General features: G+C 52.9%; 1 protein-coding gene and 1 long non-coding RNA gene across 10 annotated transcripts in view; one reads left to right on the forward strand and one right to left on the reverse strand.

The window, feature by feature from the left end:
• The first annotated feature begins 1,836 nt into the window (after nucleotides 1-1,836).
• LOC136794880 (uncharacterized) lies at nucleotides 1,837-13,885 on the forward strand. Its single transcript, XR_010842351.1, has 7 exons — nucleotides 1,837-1,971; nucleotides 2,749-2,822; nucleotides 3,366-3,627; nucleotides 7,636-7,814; nucleotides 8,926-9,021; nucleotides 10,818-10,913; nucleotides 12,250-13,885. It is a non-coding gene; the product is annotated as an uncharacterized lncRNA (long non-coding RNA).
• Nucleotides 9,155-20,279, reverse strand: part of IKZF1 (IKAROS family zinc finger 1) — a 90,041-nt gene continuing 78,916 nt past the window's right edge. For 8 of the 9 annotated variants that reach the window (XM_067042965.1, XM_067042964.1, XM_067042963.1 and 5 more), the window contains one exon: nucleotides 9,155-13,465. In XM_067042965.1, coding sequence (XP_066899066.1) covers nucleotides 12,756-13,465 — 710 coding nt within the window. In that variant the 3' untranslated portion in view covers nucleotides 9,155-12,755. The remainder of the gene's footprint in view (nucleotides 13,466-20,279) is intronic. The other variant, XM_067042972.1, reaches the window with a different exon arrangement.

Genomic DNA, 20,279 nt, shown 5'->3' on the forward strand with positions numbered 1-20,279 from the left:
CAAATATTGAGTTTCTTCACTTTTGTATTTAAATTAAAAACAAATTATGCTTACTGAATTGGCTTTTAAAAATGCTCTGGCCTATAGTGTTACTGGGAGATTTCCAGCTGAATTGCTTTAGTGATGCTGGCTTCTGAGTACACAGGAAGCGCCTCGAGTCCCTTCCAAGGGACCTGTTCTTTCCTGGGCCGAGCAGACGTGTGAACCGGTGGAGATGGGGGAGTAGGGCAGTCGGTTCCTTCCACCCTTCCAGCCTCTGTGCTTTCCCAGCTCGGTCGCCTGCCAGAGTGTCCCCAGGTCCTCAGCCCAGACACTGCACACACACACACACACACACACACACACACACACACACACACACCACACACACACACACACACCCCCACACACACCCCCCCCCCCCCCCCACACACACACCACACACTGCACACACACACCACACACACACCACACACACACACACACGGAATGGCTCCCTGGGAGGGCAGTGCACACACTCTCTTGACGTCTAGCGTCTTCCTGAGCCCCTCCCTCAGCTCTCAGGACGAATATTTTCAATCTTGATTGTTCCAGAGGAGGCAGGTTAGAGTGAGTTGCTAACCAAGGGGTCCCCTCAGCCCCCCAGCACACACAGAGGCCTTGACTTTGTCCATTTGCAGCAGGGCCACAGAGAGGCCTGGGCCTTTGGGAGGCTGCTGCTGGCTGACGAGGTCACGGTCCACCCTGGGAGGCCCCCAGTTCTCGGGTGAAACCTCCCAGAGCTGCATCCCGTCCCACCCTGGAGTCCAGTGGAGATGAGCACACACCATCAGAGGAAGAGCTGGATGGTTCGAGCTGGCGTTTGTCTTCCAACAGAGGTGCAAGGACTTCAGCCAAAGTCCAGGGATTGGGGAGCCAGGCCCAGGGAGGAAAGAGTGCCATGCAAATCCCTCCTGGAGGCCTGGGCGGCACAGCGTGTGGATGTGTGGAAATCGCTTTCACGAGGGACGTTTCTCTAACTGCAAAGGAAATGAGACAAGCAGTTTACTGAGGAGAAGCAGGAACAAGAGGAAAGTGATTTGCCTTTTTTTCCTCTTTTTCTCCTGAGAGGGGAATCTGGGTCTGCCAGAGCCGAGCAGCAGGGCGTCCGAGCCCTTCCCTATTTGCTGGGCATCGCACCCTCCAGTGGCTGCTCAGCCGGCCGCCGCTGCCAGGAGGGGTCTGGAGCTCACAGGAGGGGCCGCCGGGCACAGACCCAGGGGAAGCAGGCGGAGAGTCTGCGAGGTACCCGTGGGGCATCGGGGAAGAGCGGCCCTACCCCAGAGACACCTCGAAGGGCCCGTGAGCCTTCTTTATTAAAGGCACATGGCCTCGGGCAAATGTGGTGGCCCTGCTGGAAGAGTGCAAGGCCTGATTCCCCAAGGGGAAGTGAAAGTTGCTGCATCGTTTGAATATTGACGGCAGCCTTCAGGATTCGGTACCCCAGGGCAGGCTTCCTCAGGAACAAGCTGGGAGCCCATGGTTTTCTGGGGGGAGGGAGTTAAGGTGTCCCCGTGCAGGCGCTGGACGCTGAGGGGCTGCTCGGCACCCTGGGACAGAGCTGGCCCTGCGATGGAAAGCTTTCCTATCTGCTCTGTCCAGCGTGGCAGCCACAAGCCCCACGTGGCTTATGGAGCACGAAGAATGAGGCTATTGCAATGGACAGGCGGAATTTTCTCATTTGTCTAGTTCCGATGATTTTAAGTTTAAGTCACGGGGGGTGGCTGGCGGCTAACGTGTGGAACAGCATTGTTCTGCGTAGAACCTCTCTTGGGGGGAAGGATATCAATACTCTGTTCTGGCATTTCCATGCTGCAGGTGTGGAAAAGGATGCCGTTTCTCGAAGCAAACAGGCGAGAAGCAGAATTGCTCTTTGTTTCCGTGCGCCTTTTCCGCTGCTCTGTGTTTAGTCTCTCGGTCCAGCCCGCACCCAGAGTGTGTAGCAGCGACCAGGTAATCCTCAGAGTAAGACACTGTTACCGGTTTTCCTTTCTGCTGGTCTAACATGATCCCGTTGTGCGCGAGTTCCTGCCCAGGTCACCAGGAGTCTGAGCTGCCCCACGGCCTCGTAGTGTAGTGACGGCTCCCCACCCCGAGCTGCGGGACCCCAGGCCAGGTGGGGCCCCTCTAAGCCTCTTTCACGTCGTCTCTAGGGCACGGGGATAGCGACACCTTTGTTTCAGGATTGCTATCCACATTGCCCTGCAGTGTTATTCTTTTTCCTATGTGTCTGACCCAGAGAAATATTCCTTCAGGGACTGTGTATCTAGGGCATACGGGGCGTCAGGAAGTGTGGTTCAGGGGTGACTCGCTGTCACCTTGAAGAAGTCTCTCTGCTTCCCTGGCCTTCGTTTCCCTACCTGAAGCTGCTGCCCACCCCCCTCCCCGCCCTTCCTCCAAAGTCCCTCGACAGCCGGGCAGTTCCGGGACCAGCATGGGGGCTCGTTTCCTGCTTCTTTCCCCAAGCCTCTGCTCAGCACTGAGAAGGCCCTTCTCGGGCTCAGTGTGGATGCCCCACTTTCTGCTGGGCCCCCCAGCGGGCTGGCCCCCCAGCACCACGGAGGCTGCAGACCCCAAAAGCCCTTCCGGCTCCCTCTGGCCAGACTCAATGACATGGCCGTCCCCAAACACATGGCCGTGTTCTGGCCTCTGAACTTGTGCTCACCTGTCCCTTGGCCCCAGGTTCCTTCACACCTTGCTTCTTCACCCAAACACCTTCTGTCTTTCCAGTCAGCCCCGTCCTTCCTGGTTTTCTGTCTGCTGGATCTGTCTGTTTCTGACGGAGGGTGTTGACATCTCCAGCGGTGAGTGGATTTGTCTATTTCTCCTGTGGCTCTACGGCATATTTGGATGCTCTGTTTTTAGGTGCATACATGTTAAGAATTGTTGTGTCCTCCCAGAGAACTGACCCCTTTATCATGACACAAGGGCCCTCTTTACCCCTGGTCATTTCCCTGGCTCTGAAGTCCACTGTGTCTGAACATAATAGAGGCTCCTCCTGCTTTCTTCCCACTGGTGTTAGCAGGGTGTGTCCTCTTCTTCATCCCTTCACCGCAATCTATGTGTCTTGTGTTTAAAGTGAATTTCTCACGGACGATGTGTAGTTGGGTCTTGCCTGTGGATCCACCCTGACAGTCGCTGTGTTTTAATTGGTGCATTTAGATCAATGACATTTAAAATGAGGATTGAGACAGTTGGATTAGTATCCATCACATTTGTTGCTGTGCTGTTTGTTGCCCTTGTGCCTCTTCTTTTTTAAAAATGCAATTGTCTTCCACTCCTGCCTTCTCTGGTTTTAATTGCGTGTTTCTGTCTCTTCTCTCTCTGCCTGTGTCTCCCCGACTCAGCTGAGACGCACTTGGTCAGCGGAGCCTGGCTGCCCTGCCTCCGGCCCGTCCTGCTCCCTGACAGCAGCGTCCCCCCAGGGCTGCTCAGCCTGTGCCCTGGACGAGACGCCCCTGCCAGGGCCTGAACACCAGGACCCGCGAGAGAGGACCCTCCTGGAGACCCCAGGAGCAGGGGAGGAGAGCCCGTCCTACGTGCCACACGCCGTTCCTGGGACCACAGGGGCATGACCCCAGCCTGGATTGGAGGTTTGGGGGTGATGAGGCAAGACCTCTGGCTCAGAGTCCGACAGGGGAGGTTGGCACTTAACACAGCACTGTGAGGGCCTGACACAGACTTAAACACGCTGCTCCAGGAGCCCAGACAACTGGCCTTGAGAAAACTCCAAAAATTAGCCAGGGACAAGGGTTCAGCCTTGTCACACGCCTAGTTCAGCCGCCGGCGAGGCTTGGGGGGCATCCCAGGGCCAGTGGGCCCGTGGTGAGAGGGGCCCTGGGTACCAGGCTGCCTTGAAGGTTGGAAGGAGCCTGGAGAGATGCTGGGGCTCGGGTCTTGATCAGGCTGGATGCCATTCTGGAGGGGGTGGACTTGAGCCCCAGACCCGTCTCCCTGACCCCCAGGCCCTCGGTGATGGCAACAGACCCCTGAGCTCATACCCGTGCCTGTTTTATTTTTGTAGCAGCGGATATACACGTGTGACTGCTTTCTCGTAAGATGGTACAAAGGCAACTTAGAAAAGGAATTGCGATGCCTCAAGGGGTGGGGTCTGGGTGTGGGCAGGGGGGGCCACGGCGGGTTTTGTGGAGGGCAGTGCCCAGAAGGGAGGAGGGCCCTGAAAGGGGAATCGAACTGAGGGCCTGAAACCGCACGCCCCCCTTGCTGTGGGGCCTCGCCTGCCCTTGCCCACAGGAAGCGGCACGGGTGATGCAGCCGCAGGTGTGGGGAGGGGGTGAGGTGTCCGGGAGGAGCTGCTGCCAGGAGCCCGGGAGCGAGGCTCTGGGTGGGCACGGGGGCACTGCTGGTTGCCCGCGGGCGCCGTGGACCAGCCGGGGAGGGGACCCTGGGAGCGTACGTGGGGAGAGGCAGGAGGCCTGACCCTCGCAGGGAGAAAGAAGACAGCTTTGGACAATTCACACAATGTCATAGCTAGTTGGCTTGACAAAACATGGGAAAGAAGAAGTGAAATTTGTTAACTGTACTGAGATCCAGGCAGTTCACTTCAGGGGACAGCTTTGGTACCAAATTATCCTTATTATGCAAATGTCCTCCCCGAGAGGCTGGGCCCCAGTTGTGCACAGGGGACCACGGTGGCCGCATCTGCTTCCGGTCCTGCGATCCCCCGGCAGCCACAGCCCATCTGCTCTGCTGGGGCGGCACCCCGCTGCCGGGGCAGGGGGCACGGGCTGCTCGAGTTGGGGAGGGCTGTGGCCACAGGAGACGTCGCGCAGGGATGGTGCCTTGTTCCTGTCCTTGGCTTTGCCGAAAAGCAGAAAAAGTGAGGGGACTTCACACTGGGGTTTTTGCCTTCCTCCTTAGGAAAGTTCAGCCCAGTACTTGGCTTTTTTGGAGCGTCAGGTCCCAGCTGAGGCCTGAGGCCCGTGCTTCAGGGAGTCCCCATTTCTTCTCTGCCAGCGTCTCGGGTCCCAGCCGTCCTCTGCCTATTCCTGGCCTCTTGAGCCCACCTGCCCGACCTGCCACGTGTCACTGCAAACGTCCTGGACGCTCAGCCTCCTCCTCATCTCAGCTGCTTTATTGCACCTGCTTTTTGGCCTCTTCTTCGTAGAGGAGACCCAGGTGCTGGACGCAGCGGGCTTTCCTTCTGTCTGGAACAATCGCCCTCGACCCTGTGCAGTTCCAAAGCATCTCCCGCCCTCGCTCCGGCTCTCCCCTCGGGCCCTTCCTGTGTCTGTCCCGCTTTCCTCTCTGTTGTCCACATGACCCTCAGACTCTGACCTGTCTTCACAGCTGACCTACTCTTGTCATCCAATGGCTTTGATTAAACAAAACCGAGCTTCCTTCCCCAATTCTTCTGCCCAGCCCCCCCACTAACTGCTCATAAAGGACTGGAGACTTGGGGTCAACGCCTCATGATTCCTTCATGTGCAATTGCTTTAATCATCTTCAGTAGATGATTATGCACACGTTTATTGACCTCCGTCTCAGTCTGTGAGCTGCTATAACAAAATGCCAAAGACTGAATGGTTTATAAAAAACAGCAATTTATTTCCCCCAGTTCTGGAAGCTGGACGTCTGAGATCAGGGTCGGGTGAGGACCCCCTCCCGGGTGGCAGACTTCTCACTGTGTCCTCACATTCGAAAGGGTGAGGGAGCTCCTTGAAGCCTCTTTATAAGGGTGCTAACCCCATCACAAGGGCATCACCCGTATGACCTCATCACCCGCCAAAGGTCCACATTCAAATACCATCATCTTTGGGGGCATAGGATTTCTGCGTCTGAATTCTGGGGGGACACAAACATTCAGACAATAGCAAGCACCTACTATGTGCCAGGTACTCTTCTTGACACTGAGGATATGACAGTAAATTACACAAAATTGTCCCTGTTGCTGGCAATTGCATTCCAGGGGCAGAGCTCCACGTCCTTCCCTCTCCGCTTCTGCCCCAGCCCCACTGCTGTACAGGTTGCAGCCGTGTCTCTCCTGCCAGGACTGCTGCCTGGCCCTCCCATCGCCCTCCCTGGTTCCCACGACGTCACTCTCCTCTCTGCCTCCAGCGGCTCCCCGGAACCTGCTTCTCTACCTTTCCACACCTGTCTGGCTGCAGGAACTGAGCTTGCTTTCTGCTGCTTTCCTGGGGTCTGCTGCCTGCGGGGTGTGGGCTCTGGTCCCCCTCCCCTTTCTTGCAGGGGAGGAGCTGAGCCTCTTCAGGGGGTGCCCGAGTTTAAGTCCTGCCTGCATTCAGCAGAGCAAGTCTGCCTGAGGTTTGCAAGCCCGCTGTGGTCCATGCATTGAAGCCGTGTCCTCTAATCTAGGTTTCTATGGGTAGCACGGAAAGGATTTTGACTTCCTACTCCCTGACTCTCTTGTCTATATCTGAGTTGTTTCAAACGTAAGAGGGGGAAGAGAGAGACATTGTTAATTGTTAATAATTATTCATTTTTATTATTAATTTTCTTCCTTGGTCAAAAATAGGGGGGTGATTGAGCTGGAAGAGAGGGTGAAAGCTGTACCTGCCTTGAGGGGCAGAGGGCTGGGGGGAGTCAGCTTATCCGGACTTGGGGAGCTGGTCCCACACCTGGTGGGTGGGCTCCACACAGACCTCCAGCTCCAGAACGGTCAGGAATGGGTCTCTGGAAACTGCATTTTAAAGAAACAGCCAGGTGATTCTGAGATGCTTGTGAGAGCCAGGGTCATGGGGGATTTTTGGAAGCCCTGGGGCCTGGGGAAGGTGGCGTGGTTTAGGGAGTCCAGAGGCAGCCTTGAGCCAGGAATCTGGGTTGATGATGGGAGAGGCCAGTGGGGGCAACGGCAGCCTGGCTGTGAGGCAGAATTGTTATTCCAGGAGCCAAGGGAATCCATTTCCCCCCCGTTCCTGGGTTCTCTGGGGAAAGGCAGAGAAGATCAGTGCTATGTAGGCAGCACTCGGGCTCCACCCCTGCTCAACGGCTGTGCCAGGGTTACTGCTCTGGTTCTGGTGGCAGAGAAAGGCCAGCGGGGTTCAGAGCGATGCCCTGGGCTTTGGAGGAATATTGAGCTCCTGTGTCAGGGGTCTGAGAACTTCTTCCGAGTCTCCAACAGATTGCCCAGCTCCTAGATGTCTGTTCTGAGGTCTGCTCCGTGTTTGGAGTTGAGAGGTGGCCATACGAAAAAAACCAGACTTTTGGCAACGTCCAAGGGATCCTCTTCCTTGAGAATGCGTGTGTCTCTAATGAGAATGCACAGCGTCAGCAAGGAGCCAGAGAACCGCCAAGGTGTTTTATTTTGATAGCAGGTATGAACAATTAATTGGAAATGGAATCAGAAATCTTTGTTTGTTTGGCATCCGAACCCCGAATTCTGATGTTTAGCTCCCCAGATTCCCCACTAATAGTTAAAATATAGCACGGCACTCATCAGGAATTGAACTGGACTGCAGATGAGCAGCTGTTTTCGGGGTGGGGGGGGGATGATAAGCCGCACGCAGGCAACTTCCAGGGCTGCCCCGGGGGGATCATCAGAGAGGGAGCTGTGCAGCACGCGCCGGGCTGTTCCGGGGGCGCCGGGAACGGTGTCAGGCGTGAGAGCTGTGTCCATACCTCGCTTCTTCCACTCAGCTGCTTCCGGGCCCTCCGTGCCGGCCGCCGGCTCTTCGGACCTTGCTGCATCCGCCCGGGGGCAGGTGGAGTCCTCCTGGGGCCAACCAGGCAGACCGATGCTGACTCCGCTCCCTCCCACGTGTGGAGGTGAAATGCTGTGGTCCTCACCGTCACCCCAAGAAGGGGACACCTTCCAGGTCAGACTCCCCAGAGTGGGGCCCACCGGGTTGGGTGCATGGAGGGGATATACCACTGACTCACTGCAAGTTCCCAGGGGCCCAGAGGAAGGTTAATGGGAATGATGGTTTACAGCATCAGAAAGACATGCTGAGAATCATCATTCTTAGGAGGCCTCAAATAGAATAAGAGGTAGTGAAAACCCAGAAACGAGGTCTCGTCTTGCTAGTGGCTCTTGAAGTGGGTGTTTGTAAGCTCACCCTCACTCATCAGCACGTCCCGGGATCCAGGACGGATGCCCCCCCCCCGCCCCCCATGCTCAGTCGATGGGCACCAGAGAGGCTGGAGAGGGGAGGGCAGGCAGCTGCTCTCCTCAGATCCCTTCCGCACACACTCACCAAGCTTCGTAAGGTGCACACAAACACGCCGATGACCCTCACTCTCACGGTCAAACCCCACACTTTTGAGTCACTTTTTCTCCTTAGGTTGAGCCTAGGTCATTTCTGAGTTAACGCAAGCCTTCTTTATTTTTTGGACCCGTGATCACCGAGAAATGACAGGACATAGCTGTGAAACGGTGGGGTGGATCTGGCAATGGGTGTGTCGTCACGTCTCTCTAAGCCACACGCTCTTTCAGAACTCAGGCGCGCTGTCAGTGCTGTAACCTAAGGAGGCGCTCCCTGTGAGAGCTTCCTTTGAAGGACGCTGCCTCAGCCAGCAGCACTTATGAGAAGCCCTGATGCCAGAGCCTGATGTGCAACGGCACAGTCTGGAGTCCATTAAAGTTTTGCCCCATTTGGGTCAAATGTTGGACCATGGAAACTTGGTCACTTCACCTTGTTTAGTAGATCTGAACCCATAGGGTGTCTGGCTAGTTGTCCAAAAGGACCAGAGGGTTTTCACCACCGAGAGTGTCTGCGGCAGTGCGGGTCTGCAGCAGAGCTGAAGCGCCCCTGCCCTAAGTGTGCAGCCGTGCAGGGAGAGTGCCACCAGGCGGCCACTGCGCTCGGTCACTGCCTCTGGGCTCCCCGGGCCACGGGCCTGCTGTTCGCGGCATTAAGCACTGCACTATGAAGAGCCAAGGATGTATGTCTTGTTGCTCACGACTTCTACCTACCCTCAAACCCACAGGTACCCTAAGCCCAAGCACAGCTAGGCCCGGGGCGGGGTGTCAGTCTGCTGAAGTGAACTGATGCACTGGCAGCAACGTCGTATGCAGACGATCAGGTATGATTCCAACTTGTATTGCACCCGCCCCCAGGCCCACCTCTGTCTCCTCCGACCCGGAGGGGGTCTGTAGCAGGCGGCAGCTCTGCAGGACCTTCTCTCAGACTAGCGTGGGCTTCACAGGATAGGGCAGACAGAGTGTTTGTTGCATTTATTTGTTCTATCACTACAGAGGAAGCATTTCAAAATGTGTACAAAAGGATACTCTAGTCCTCCAGGGGTACACCCCTTGTTCACAGCAAAACAAATAATTTAACATCGTCATAGAGGCAGATTGGAAATACAACTGCATTTTCCCATTTACAGTCCTGTACATGTAACTGCCAGAATGGCAGCCGAACACCTCAAGCTGCGTTAGATACAAACAAATTGAACCCTGAACAGTCATCACACACAACATTGTAAAAAAGTGTATTAGAAAGTATCGGAAACAAGATTGCATATTCTATCTTGTTACATGGGTTCACAGTGAATGCTATGGCACCAACAGCCTATGTGCTTTTTTTTTTCTGATGTCTGTATATCTTAAATAACTCTAATTTTGGTTCATTTTAAAGTAAAACACACACACACACACACACACACACTCACACACACACACACACTGAACTGAAGGAGCAGGATCTGGATTTTGAGTAGTGGTGACCATTATTGCTGGAACTTAAGAAGTGCAAGAGAGAGAAATACATTTGCTTCATGACTTGTCTACAGCAGTTCATTCCATCTCGCTTTTGTTTTGGCAAGAAGATGACACTATTGAGAGTCACAAAACAAAACAAGAAAAAAGCACAAAAATAGAAAAGAAAGAAAAAGAACTCACATCTCCAGAACAGGTAGCTGTCTTTCTCAGTGAAGATTCTGAGATTTCATCCTGCGGTTGGTTCTAAATTGGAAGTGAAACGTGTGGGTATCTGAAACGCTGGGTGCTGGGACATGCCCTTGGGTGATAAAGCAATGGTAACATAATGCTTTTTAGTGACTCTTCTACTAGGACAAGCCCACGCTTTAAGGTACGTGACGCAGGAGGCCCTGGGTAAGGAGCAGGCACCCAGGTGTTCCGCGGGAGGGAGGCTGGGTGACGGTGGGGGCAGGAAGGCCAAGCAGCCTGCTCCCGGTGCCCGTCCTTCGGTTGCTACTTATTTTCAACGCAGCGCGAGTGCGTGAGACCTAGTGCGTCCACGACAGTCCCCGAGACACACACTCACACCATCAAACAGCAGAACAAACCACACAACAAAAGGGAGTGAGGTCATGCAAAATCCTACTTTTACCAGCTAGGAGGAAAACGTTAACAGCTCGGTACAGAACATGGCTGCTTTTCAAACATAATTTAATTACTTGTTGACATTATATGAAACCTTACTTTAAATACAATAGTTTGAAAGAAAAATGGTGTTACAATAGAAAAGCACAACAAAAGGTGTGTAAATAAACAGTTATATTGGCTATAAAAGGAGGAGAGAGGGAGGGGAAAGCCCTGGAGAAAAGAACTCCTGTAGCCACTATTTACAGTGGTGGGTCCAGCTCTGTTTGAAGTCACAGGGAAAAATAACTCCGTTCAGCCAGTGGACCCTGTGGAGCTGGGTGGGAAAGAACAGGGCAGGTGAACTTGGCCTACAAACCGGAAATCTAAGCAGTCTCTCACCTTGAATATGTATGTTCCTGGGGATGAGGTGGATCTTTCTCTGTAACTGCACGTGGAACTAACACTGTCCACAGCCCAGAGCCTCTCTGCCCCGTCACCCAGTGCATCAGTGTGTCACTGCCCCAATTATTACAACTTTGTCTATTTCCAGGTTCAAAATGTCATACGGTTCCGCAGGCAAAGAACCCCGTGCCTCGAGGATGCTGGGACGCCATCCTTTCCGGAAAACTCAAACGCACCTGAGAGGGTATGTTTCTGAAGACTGAAGAGGGATAATTCATTGATAGAATCTATAATGAACCCAAAGGAACAGGAGTCAGGCTCCAGGCTGCTGATGGGGAACATTCTTGCAGGGCTTCCAGGCCCTTCCAGACCCTTTGACTGGTTTAGAATTCGTTGAGAGCAGTGTTCTCCACTAGGGGGCAACTCTCGTTCCCCAGGGAACATTTCTGGCAGTCAGCTCGGGGTCTTACTGGCATCTACCGGGTACTGGCCAGGGGTCCTGTGAGCCTGTGATGCCCGGGGGAATCCCCTGCCACAGCGTGTCCAGCCCCAAATGGCAAGAGAGCTGAGCCCAAGAACTCTGGATTCGGAGGAAATGCAGAGGTGCCTGTGCACCATTTTTCCTGTTTCTTCATGGTCACCTTGGACATTTTTGGTGACGACAAACACTGGAAACATTTGAAACTGTACGCCCTTCCTGCTAGATGGTTGAGGTGAATGTCCTTAATGATAGCGTTACCTTCCTGGTTGGGATTAGAACCCACGGACACCTTCGTGGAGCTTCAGAGAGCACCTCTGGGGCCACCTGCCTCTGTCCTGTTGGACCTCGAGTTCTGGTCACGAGATGGTCCCGAGTCAGACGGGCGCGTCCTGCCTACGTGGATGCAGGGTGCAGCTCTGTCCTTACAGGAGGGAGTTTTAGATGGTTGGAAAGTTTAGTTTCAGACAAACAGGCGCTGTGTGTAAGCAGCATGTCCCGGACTTCACCTGTCAAACTTCCTTGACCTAAAGATGAAGGGTCATTCTGAATCCTCCTTTTACGGATTTTAAAATGAGAATACTATACACAGAGAGCAGGGTAAGAAATGTACTGATGGTAAGAAATCCAGGCCTGGGGCTGCAAACAAAACATTAAGTGAGGTCTAGGACGGGCCTCCTGCAGGGAAAATAGCCTTCTGGTCATAGGTAGAACCCAGCGGGGAAGGAGTACAGAACCAAAGGAATGAGTGTGGAATTTAGAATAAGATTTTGATTTCTGGGGAATTTTATTATCTGAACGTTTCAAAAGGAATTAAGGTTCAAATTTCGGGACTGGTGTTAAAAATGTAGTGATGGGTTTTGGGAGGGGCCCTGAAAAGTACCGGTATGAGGGAGCAGAGGACAGGTGCCCCAGGGGAACAGGAGTTCATCCCACATGACAACGGGCCTCGGAAGGCTCAGCTGGGGCTGGGCCACCTCACGGTCTGGTCTGGAAATCGAGAATGAATCCAAAGGCTCTCCAGTCCCTCCCTCCTGCTGCCCAATGGTCACGTGTCCCCAACAATGTGCAGAATTTGACTTAGAATAATATCTTTGTTTAGGACCTGTGGCCTGTCCTCGCTGGATGCACGCAGCTTCCGGCCCTGCCGTAGGGGCCCTCGCCCCCAGGGTCGGCTCACGACCGCAGCTCAGGGGCTGGGCACACGGCTCCTGCGACCTCGGAAACCCCATCTGGGGCGTGGATCCCGTGCTTAGCACGGAACCGGCTCATACCTTCCCGGGCGTCCGCCTGTTTTTATAAAATTCTCTCCGAAATTGACCCATCATTTGGAGGACAGCAATTTCTAGGAAGCAACAGGGGAGGGGATTTCAGCCAGCGGTGTACAGAATTGTCTAGTAAGAGAGCCTTTCGGGGGCTCCGAATGCAGCCCTGCATCTAACAAGAAAAACTTCTTGTTTTCAAAAGCAAACCAACTCAGAACAAAACGAAACACGACCTGGAGGTCCAAGCACAGCAGTCGGTCCATCCCGGCTGCCCGTGCAGGGGCTGGTGCGGGTCCTGGATGCTCTTCGTGGGGGCGGGGCGCGGGCGGGGGCGGGGGGTGCTTTAGCTCATGTGGAAGCGGTGCTCCCCCCGGGTGATGTGGGACGAGAACTCGTAGCGGTCCTGGCTGTGGTAGCCGCACATGTTACACTCGAAGGGATCTCGGAAGCCGTGGCAGCCCATGTGGATGGTGTACATGACGTGGTCCAGGAAGAGCACGCGACAGTGTTCGCACCTGTACACCTTGAGGGGCTCCCCGCTCGTGCCGATCACGCGCAGCGCGTCCGCCGGGCCCTCGGAGGCCGCGCGCAGCACGTCGTAGGCCGCGCGCTCCTCCTTGATGGACAGGCCGTTGCGCGCGTGAGGGTTGAAGTGGTTGGTCAGGTAGATGAGGCCGCCCCGCTGTTCCTCCGTGTTGCTTTCGGTGTCCGTGGAGTCTTGGCAGCTGTTGCTCGGCGACGCCTCGCGCTCCGAGGACGCGGACTTGGCCTTGGAGGGCAGCAGCAGGTTCTCCACGGCGCCGTCCTGGGCCGAGGGGTGGGAGCGCGCGGGGCCCTCGGCGTGGGGCTGGTGCAGGTGGTACATGGGGCTGAGCACCGCGACCACGTCGGAGCTGCCCGGGGGCGTCTGCACCAGGGGGCGCAGGGACTCGGCCCCCAGGTAGCTGATGGCGTTGTTGATGGCCTGGTCCATCACGTGCGTCTGCATCATCTCGTTCTCCTTCTCGTAGCTGGCGCTGCCGTCGTAGGGCAGGTCCGACAGGCACTTGTCCCCTGTGGGAAGCGGGGGACAGTCAGAGAGGCCCGGTTACCTGTGCGCCCGGCGGCAAGAGCTGACATCTACACCTGCGGGGACACCGACCTCGGGAGGGCCTCCAACATGGGGGAGAGCTGACACATCTCGGCCGGCCGGGCACCGGGCACGGGGCCTCTGCGTGCCCGGTGGGGGGTCGGCGTTTAAACCAATCTGTCTGGACAGATCGATAAATGAATAGGGGAGCCAAGGGTGCCAATTTAAACCGCGTATATTCAAACGGCTGCAACCAACACTTGTGTCTTTTACTCCGGATGTTATAAGCATTTGTATATTTAACATTAATATTTAAATGATGCATTTTCAATATACTGTTCTAAGCAATTTATAACGGCTGCTTCATTTATCAAATTTATTTAATTAAAACATGATATGATTACAACAATGTGCAACGTACTTACTTAAAATAATATTATCTCGTATGTTTCAAATTCCTATCTTTAATGCTCTAGAATAAGGCTTAAGCAAAAATACGAAAACTGTCTATTCTTTATGGTGAAACGGTATCAGTGTCGTCAGTAGCACAAAGCTGGCTCTGACTTGCGGGACGGTGAGAAGCATCGTCCGACGCGCCGGCCTCCACATCTTGCCTGGCCTCCAATTCCACTCTCGCCTCTCAGCTCTCAGCAGCACCGAGCCTGCGCTGCAGCGCCACGTGGTGGAGAGCCGGGAGCAGAGCAAGGAGGCTGCAGGGGTGCCACTGACTTGCCCTTTCAAGCAATTACTGAGCATGAACGATGCCCGAGAATTGTTGTCGAGGACTGGTCAGCAAGCTTAGCCTCAAGAAACTTAAGATCTAATATCACGGTTTGTAGAAGGCGGCGAGCCTTCTACAAATTTGAGAAAAGATTTGACTTCTTGTAATTAACTTTCGAGTCTAAATGTTCACAGTGAAATACAATGAATATACTTGAAGATACACCTCCTCGATATACTGGTTCTAAGCTCGGTAGGAAACCATGGCTTCATTAGCAAATTCAGTAATGAACTGTCTGCCCTCATTGTCAGGGCTATTGATTCACTTGACTTTCAGCGGTGGTTAGTTAATAAGTCACAGGACGAGAGGCCATCTACAGGCGGGTCTGAATTGTTTACGTTTTCTCCCTCACTCTGTTTCTTTCCTTCCGGCACCACATCTCCACCAAGCGTCCACCCTGGAGCAGACAGGAGGGACGGAATGGCGAACGAGTAACAGTGGTCCCGTCCTCTGCAGCCCACAGGGGACACAGACATTAACACGTGATGGCAGGCAGCGCACCCCTGCCCGAGAAGTTGCATGAAAGGACGGGAAGGTTTGCTACGGGGACCGAATGATGCTTTCTAGCATGATGGGGCGCATACTCCTGACAGTTAGCAAGGGTCACAGATATTTTTGAGGATTGTTAATACGTCTAGGAAGTACGGAGCAGCTTGTCCTTCTGCCGGTAAGAGCTGGCTGCAGACCGTGAAGCGTGTCCCACACAGGGAACAGCAAGAGGATACCGAGAGGAGAGGGAGCCTGGAGCCTGGAAGGGATGGGTGAAGGTGGCCAGAGCCCCGGGCGGATCGGTAGGCTGGGCGAACGCCACAGAGACCGTGTCTGAAGGAAGACGGAAAGGTCTGAAGGAAGGAAGCACCCTTCTCGGTCACTGGCGGGAGGCAAAGGTGAGGAATGCCTTCCGGCTGCCCAAGGGTCCAGGTTATGGCTGACGGTGGCTGGTGAGGCTGGTGACAGCAAGGAACCCCACACATCCCACACTGATACCTGACATCACGGTCTGCGGCTGGTTCTTAGCAACAGAAGGGTAAGCCGCTCCACAGTTCGTAGACTTATTAATAATCCTTAAAAATGTCTGTAACCTTCGGTAACTGTCCAGGGGTACGCCCCATCATACTCGAAAGCATCATTAGGCCCCACTTCTTGCTTTGTTAGGGATGCGTCTCATACAGCGGCTACTGGCTCTCATCCATTCAAACCTGCTGGTGGTCAGGAGTGACAGATGCCCTGACAACAGTACAATGTGACCCTTGCATGACACAAAGAAACTTGTCAGTGGACTGCCACGCCCTCTGCAGAACGGGAACAGAATGGAATTTCTACGGAAGTTGGGTGGCAGGGATCACAGAAGTGGTGTTTCTCCCCATTTAAGGTTAGAAGTAATCGAGGAGCATTACAGAAACCACGTGATTTTTTTTTTTTTCCTGTTTTTTGTGTCGAGGTGCCAAGTGTCTGGTTACATTAACCTCAGAGGAGAAGGAGTCCCTTCTGGCTGGTATCTCAGTCTATCCCTCCACCAAACCCCAGCAGGGAGAGGAGGGGAGTGGACTTCACGGACAATTCTCATACATATAAAAGGGCTTACAGCTCCACCCAAAATGGTGCTTTCCCATCTAATCACCCTGTTTCTCCCAAAGTCATGGTTCTGTGGTTTCCTAAGCAACCATTGAAATCTGTTGTTTTTAAAACTGGGAATCAACAACAAAAGGATGTAGGAAATGAAAAACAACAACACAGATTTCAGACTCACGTGGCATATTGAAACCACCCACAGAATTTATCTTCCCCAATATTCCACAAAGTGAGAAAATCCCACAACATTCACTCTGGCAATACGCTAAAGAAAGGTACATAGTCTAATGAAATACATGTTTACAAAAAATCAAGGACCAAGGAAAGAAAATTCTGGCATGAGATACATGGCAAAGCTTGGCTGTTGATCTCACTCACAAAAACCTGAAGTATGAATCAACAAAAATCTTCAGCATTTTCCCTAATATCCTCATATCCATAGAGAATTCAAATAGTTGTCTTTTTCCACTTCTGATCAAAAAGCAGTTAAAACCTCTGCTAAGGAGACCAGGTGACCCTGGCCAAGTGAGCAGTGAGGCCGGTTCTCTGGATGCGAGACAGGAGTTAAGTGCTCGGTGCTGTACACTGGGAGGAAACAGCCCAAAGGCCCAGAGTGGCCCCCTGCGGGAGATACGCCCCAACCAGGTACAGTACAGTGATAACTGGTTTGGGGCATTTAACCAGGTTAAAAGAGGAACTCTTTTAACAAAGACTGCCCTTTGCCTCACCTGAACTCCCCCAACCCCATCCTTGGCATTCTTTCAGGATTGAGAAAAGTCAATAGCTCTCACAGGAAAAAAAAAAAAATCTCAGATACAATAGAAAGAATGTAGACATGTCAATCAAACTCTATCAGCCCAAGCTGAATAAGCAAGATGAAAAGAAAAGGTCATGGTTGCTGTGAAGATATTTTCTAGCAAGACAAGGGAAGAAAGGAAGTAAAACACAGACCACTAAGCCCATCCTAGGGAAAAGCTTAATTCAAGGAAGAGAAGTAATGTCTCATAATTGCTTTGTGACACGGATTCAATTAAAAAAGATACTGAAACATGGCAGGCTAAAACAACAGGATAAGATGAAAACAGAGATTTTAGATCTCAGGAAACAAAATGAGGTCCAAACAGTATTTTTACAGAATGAATACATGGATTAGAAACATCAAGTAATAGAACATAAACTCCTAACAGTGGAATTACTGACATAGAGGAAAAACACAAGATAATAACAGTGAATAAATGTGAAAAAGCCAAAATAATAAACTCACAGAAATGCTAACAGATATGGAAGACAAACTCTCCAACATAAGGACACCTGGTATCTCTGAATAGAGATCACAGCAGATGAAACAAAATATATATTTATAAAAAAGAGAATTTCCAAGACATAAAAAAGAAAAGAAAGGAATCCCCAGACTAAAATGTCAGGAAATTTTTATTCAGAATGCAAAAACACCAAGACACATCCCAGTTAGGGTATTTAACTTTTAGGTTAAAGAAAAAAAACTCTTGAGGCATTCAGAGAGAAAATGGAAATCCTGCTTTCAGTCATGATGGCAAAATCTAAAAAGTTCTCAGGGGAAAGAAAAGAGTGACCAACATCACATACTCGTCAGCGTGCTTTCCAAGTAGTGAGGCAGCAGGGAGACCTCCTCAAACACAAAACAATTATGAAAACAGAACACCTACAGAAGCTTCTTGAAAACAGTGGCATGTAAAGTCCAATCAATTAAGAGATCACTCTAAATAAACAGAAATAGTAGCAGAAGGGCTGGGTCTGAGCCTCTCTTGAGTGCAAACTCGGAGCTCTTTCAACCCCACTAATACCCTGCCAGCTTGTACGGTAGCAGCTGCATTCCTACACACTCTTTCTGAAGATAGACCACTTCTAGTAGAAGGTTAGAGGTCCGTCTCCTTTTTAATTTTAGAGATGGAGAAACCACAAGTTAGGAGTGGTTGATGAAACCGCATCAAGTTGACAGGAGGGTTAGGCAGTCATCTGGGGGCAGGAAGAGGCATTATTTTAGAAATAAACTGCCAATCACCAAACTCTTGAGGAAACACCGAACAGAACACACAGCCAGTTCTGAGCCCTTTTTTCCAATCTCCACCCTGCCATCCTTGTCCTACAGCCTCCTGTCATTCCCCCCCCCCCACCCTGCCACTTCTCCTGTGCTGTCCACCTCCCCCCAGGGACTTCTTTTTGCCTTAGCTTTGCTTGATCAGACAGAGGGGTTCTGGTTTTGTTTGTTTATTTATTTTAATGCGAAAGCATCTAAATCTCAATACAACACCTAAATTGTGGTCTCACCCGCTGTGGCTACTGCGGAGTTTCACAGATAGTTCTTTGAAGTCTCCGTAAGCTGCAGGGGCCGAAAGGCCCATTTATAAAGCCCTTGGCATCCCTCACTTTCCTCACCTGAAGGAGGAAGTGGTACCCCCTCCCCAGGGCCCGTGGCGGTCAACAATCCTCGGGCACACATTCTGCTCCGTCTCTCCTGGTCACCGGCCCCCAAGCCCCCTCCACACAAGGCCTCCAGGGAGGAGCTGAGGGGCCCCAGGCTCACCTCCACCCGGTGCTACCTGAAATCCCACCCCCAGAAGTCGGTCCTCCGTGACACGTCGCTCTCCCTCTGCTCAGGAAACATGAGGCCTCCCCGGCGCAACAGTCTAAAGGCTCAGTCAGTGTGGGCGACCCCCCCAGACCGCGTCTCCAGCTGCTGGTTTGCAAAAGTATTTTTTAACAGAATTCTTCCTCTCCCCCCACCGCTCCCAACCCCCAGCCTATGACAAGCCACTACTTGAAACCCGATCAAAATGGAGACTGTTTTAAGTGTCAGAGAGAGGATGGAGCCCAAGAACTTGCCCTCCTGTTGGTCCTGCCCTCCTCCTGCAGGACAGCAGCCGCCCCAGGCCTCACTGACCTCTAACCCGGTGCACCCACGCCATCTCCCAACACATGCTTCCCAGGCTCCCACGGGGCGTCACTCAGAAAGTCCTTGAAAACGAGTAGATCAGACCCAGACTCTACCTTTTCCCAGAACCTGTCAATGGCACATGTGTCCCCATGACTCATGATTTCCATCCCCAGTCCTGGCACGGCCCCCACACCTCCCTCCTTCGGCCACAGCCCCGCTGTCCTCGCATCTCCAGTCACTCTTTGGCCCTCGAGCTCCCTACGTTCCAAGATGTGGCTCCAATCAAAAACGCGCCATTGCTTTCTTCTGCCTGCCGCATTGAGGCCACATTTCTCACCTTGTCACCTGTGGCCACAGCTGACTCGGGCTTTACTGTTACGGCTTCCCTGAGGGTCTGAGTCACCCCGGGACGCGCCCAGCTTGTTGGACGTGTCCACACGTCCCCCTCCAGCCCCCAAACGGCATCACCATTTCTCTGTATTTGTATCCATCTGCCTAGAACCCTCCTCCATTCTTCCACTGTCAAAAACATGTTGAAATCCTCTTCCTCCCTCCCAGTGACAGGTCACTGTCAGCTTCACAAGCTTTTACTGATCCTCCTCCCCGGACGTGACCCTCCCCCTGTGATCCTCCTCCCCGGACGTGACCCTCCCCCTGTGATCCTCCTCCCCGGACGTGACCCTCCCCCCGTGATCCTCCTCCCTGGACGTGATGTTCTCCCCTGGTCCTCCTCCCTGGATGTCACCCTCCCCCCCAAGTCCTCTTCCCTGGACGTGACCCTCTCCTCTATGTTCCTCTTTCTACGTTATCTTCATGATATTATTTCCACATTGAGGGCTTCTAAATGCTCTCACTTCCTTGGTGTTAATCTATGTTCATAAAACCCTGTGAGATACGTAAAGAGTGGAACCAAGGCTGGAGAGTTTGACTAATTTTGCGAAGGTGACAGTACAGCTGTGAACTCACACCCTCCGGCTGGGTCCCCGGCCCAGAGCCCTTCCTCCCTCCCGCCTGCGCAGGTGTCATCCTTCCTGAATTTCCAGTGTCTGGGCTGGGTGATGGCTACACTGGACAGTAACCTCCTAGAGGAAAGGCTGCCCCACCCTGAAAGCACCTGGTACAGGTAGAGAGTCAGAGGTATCTCCTTGCTGGGCACCTCGCAGGCCAGTTGCCCTGCAATTCTGCCCTTTTAGCCTTCAAAGTAGCCCGTGTAGGGGGTATTACGAGCTTCTTCTGAAAAATGAGCACCTGAGGCTCAGAGAGGCTGCTCTCCGGGCCACGTGCCCCCTGCCCTGTGCTCACTGACAGGCCACCCCCAATGGACACAGAGCATCCAAAGGCAGATCTCACCGAGCGCCCCAGACGCTGCAGCACCACCTCTAAGGACAACTCCTGGGAGAAGGTCTGTTATTTTTAAGAAGCCTATTGGAAAACCATTCTGAGATATTTGAGAAATGTTAAGCTTGCCAATGTTTGCTTTTTAAAACATGAGATATGTTTTCCTTTCTTCTACCCTCAACTAATCACCATC

Source organism: Kogia breviceps, chromosome 9 (assembly GCF_026419965.1).
Source record: "Kogia breviceps isolate mKogBre1 chromosome 9, mKogBre1 haplotype 1, whole genome shotgun sequence".
NCBI lineage: Eukaryota > Metazoa > Chordata > Mammalia > Artiodactyla > Physeteridae > Kogia > Kogia breviceps.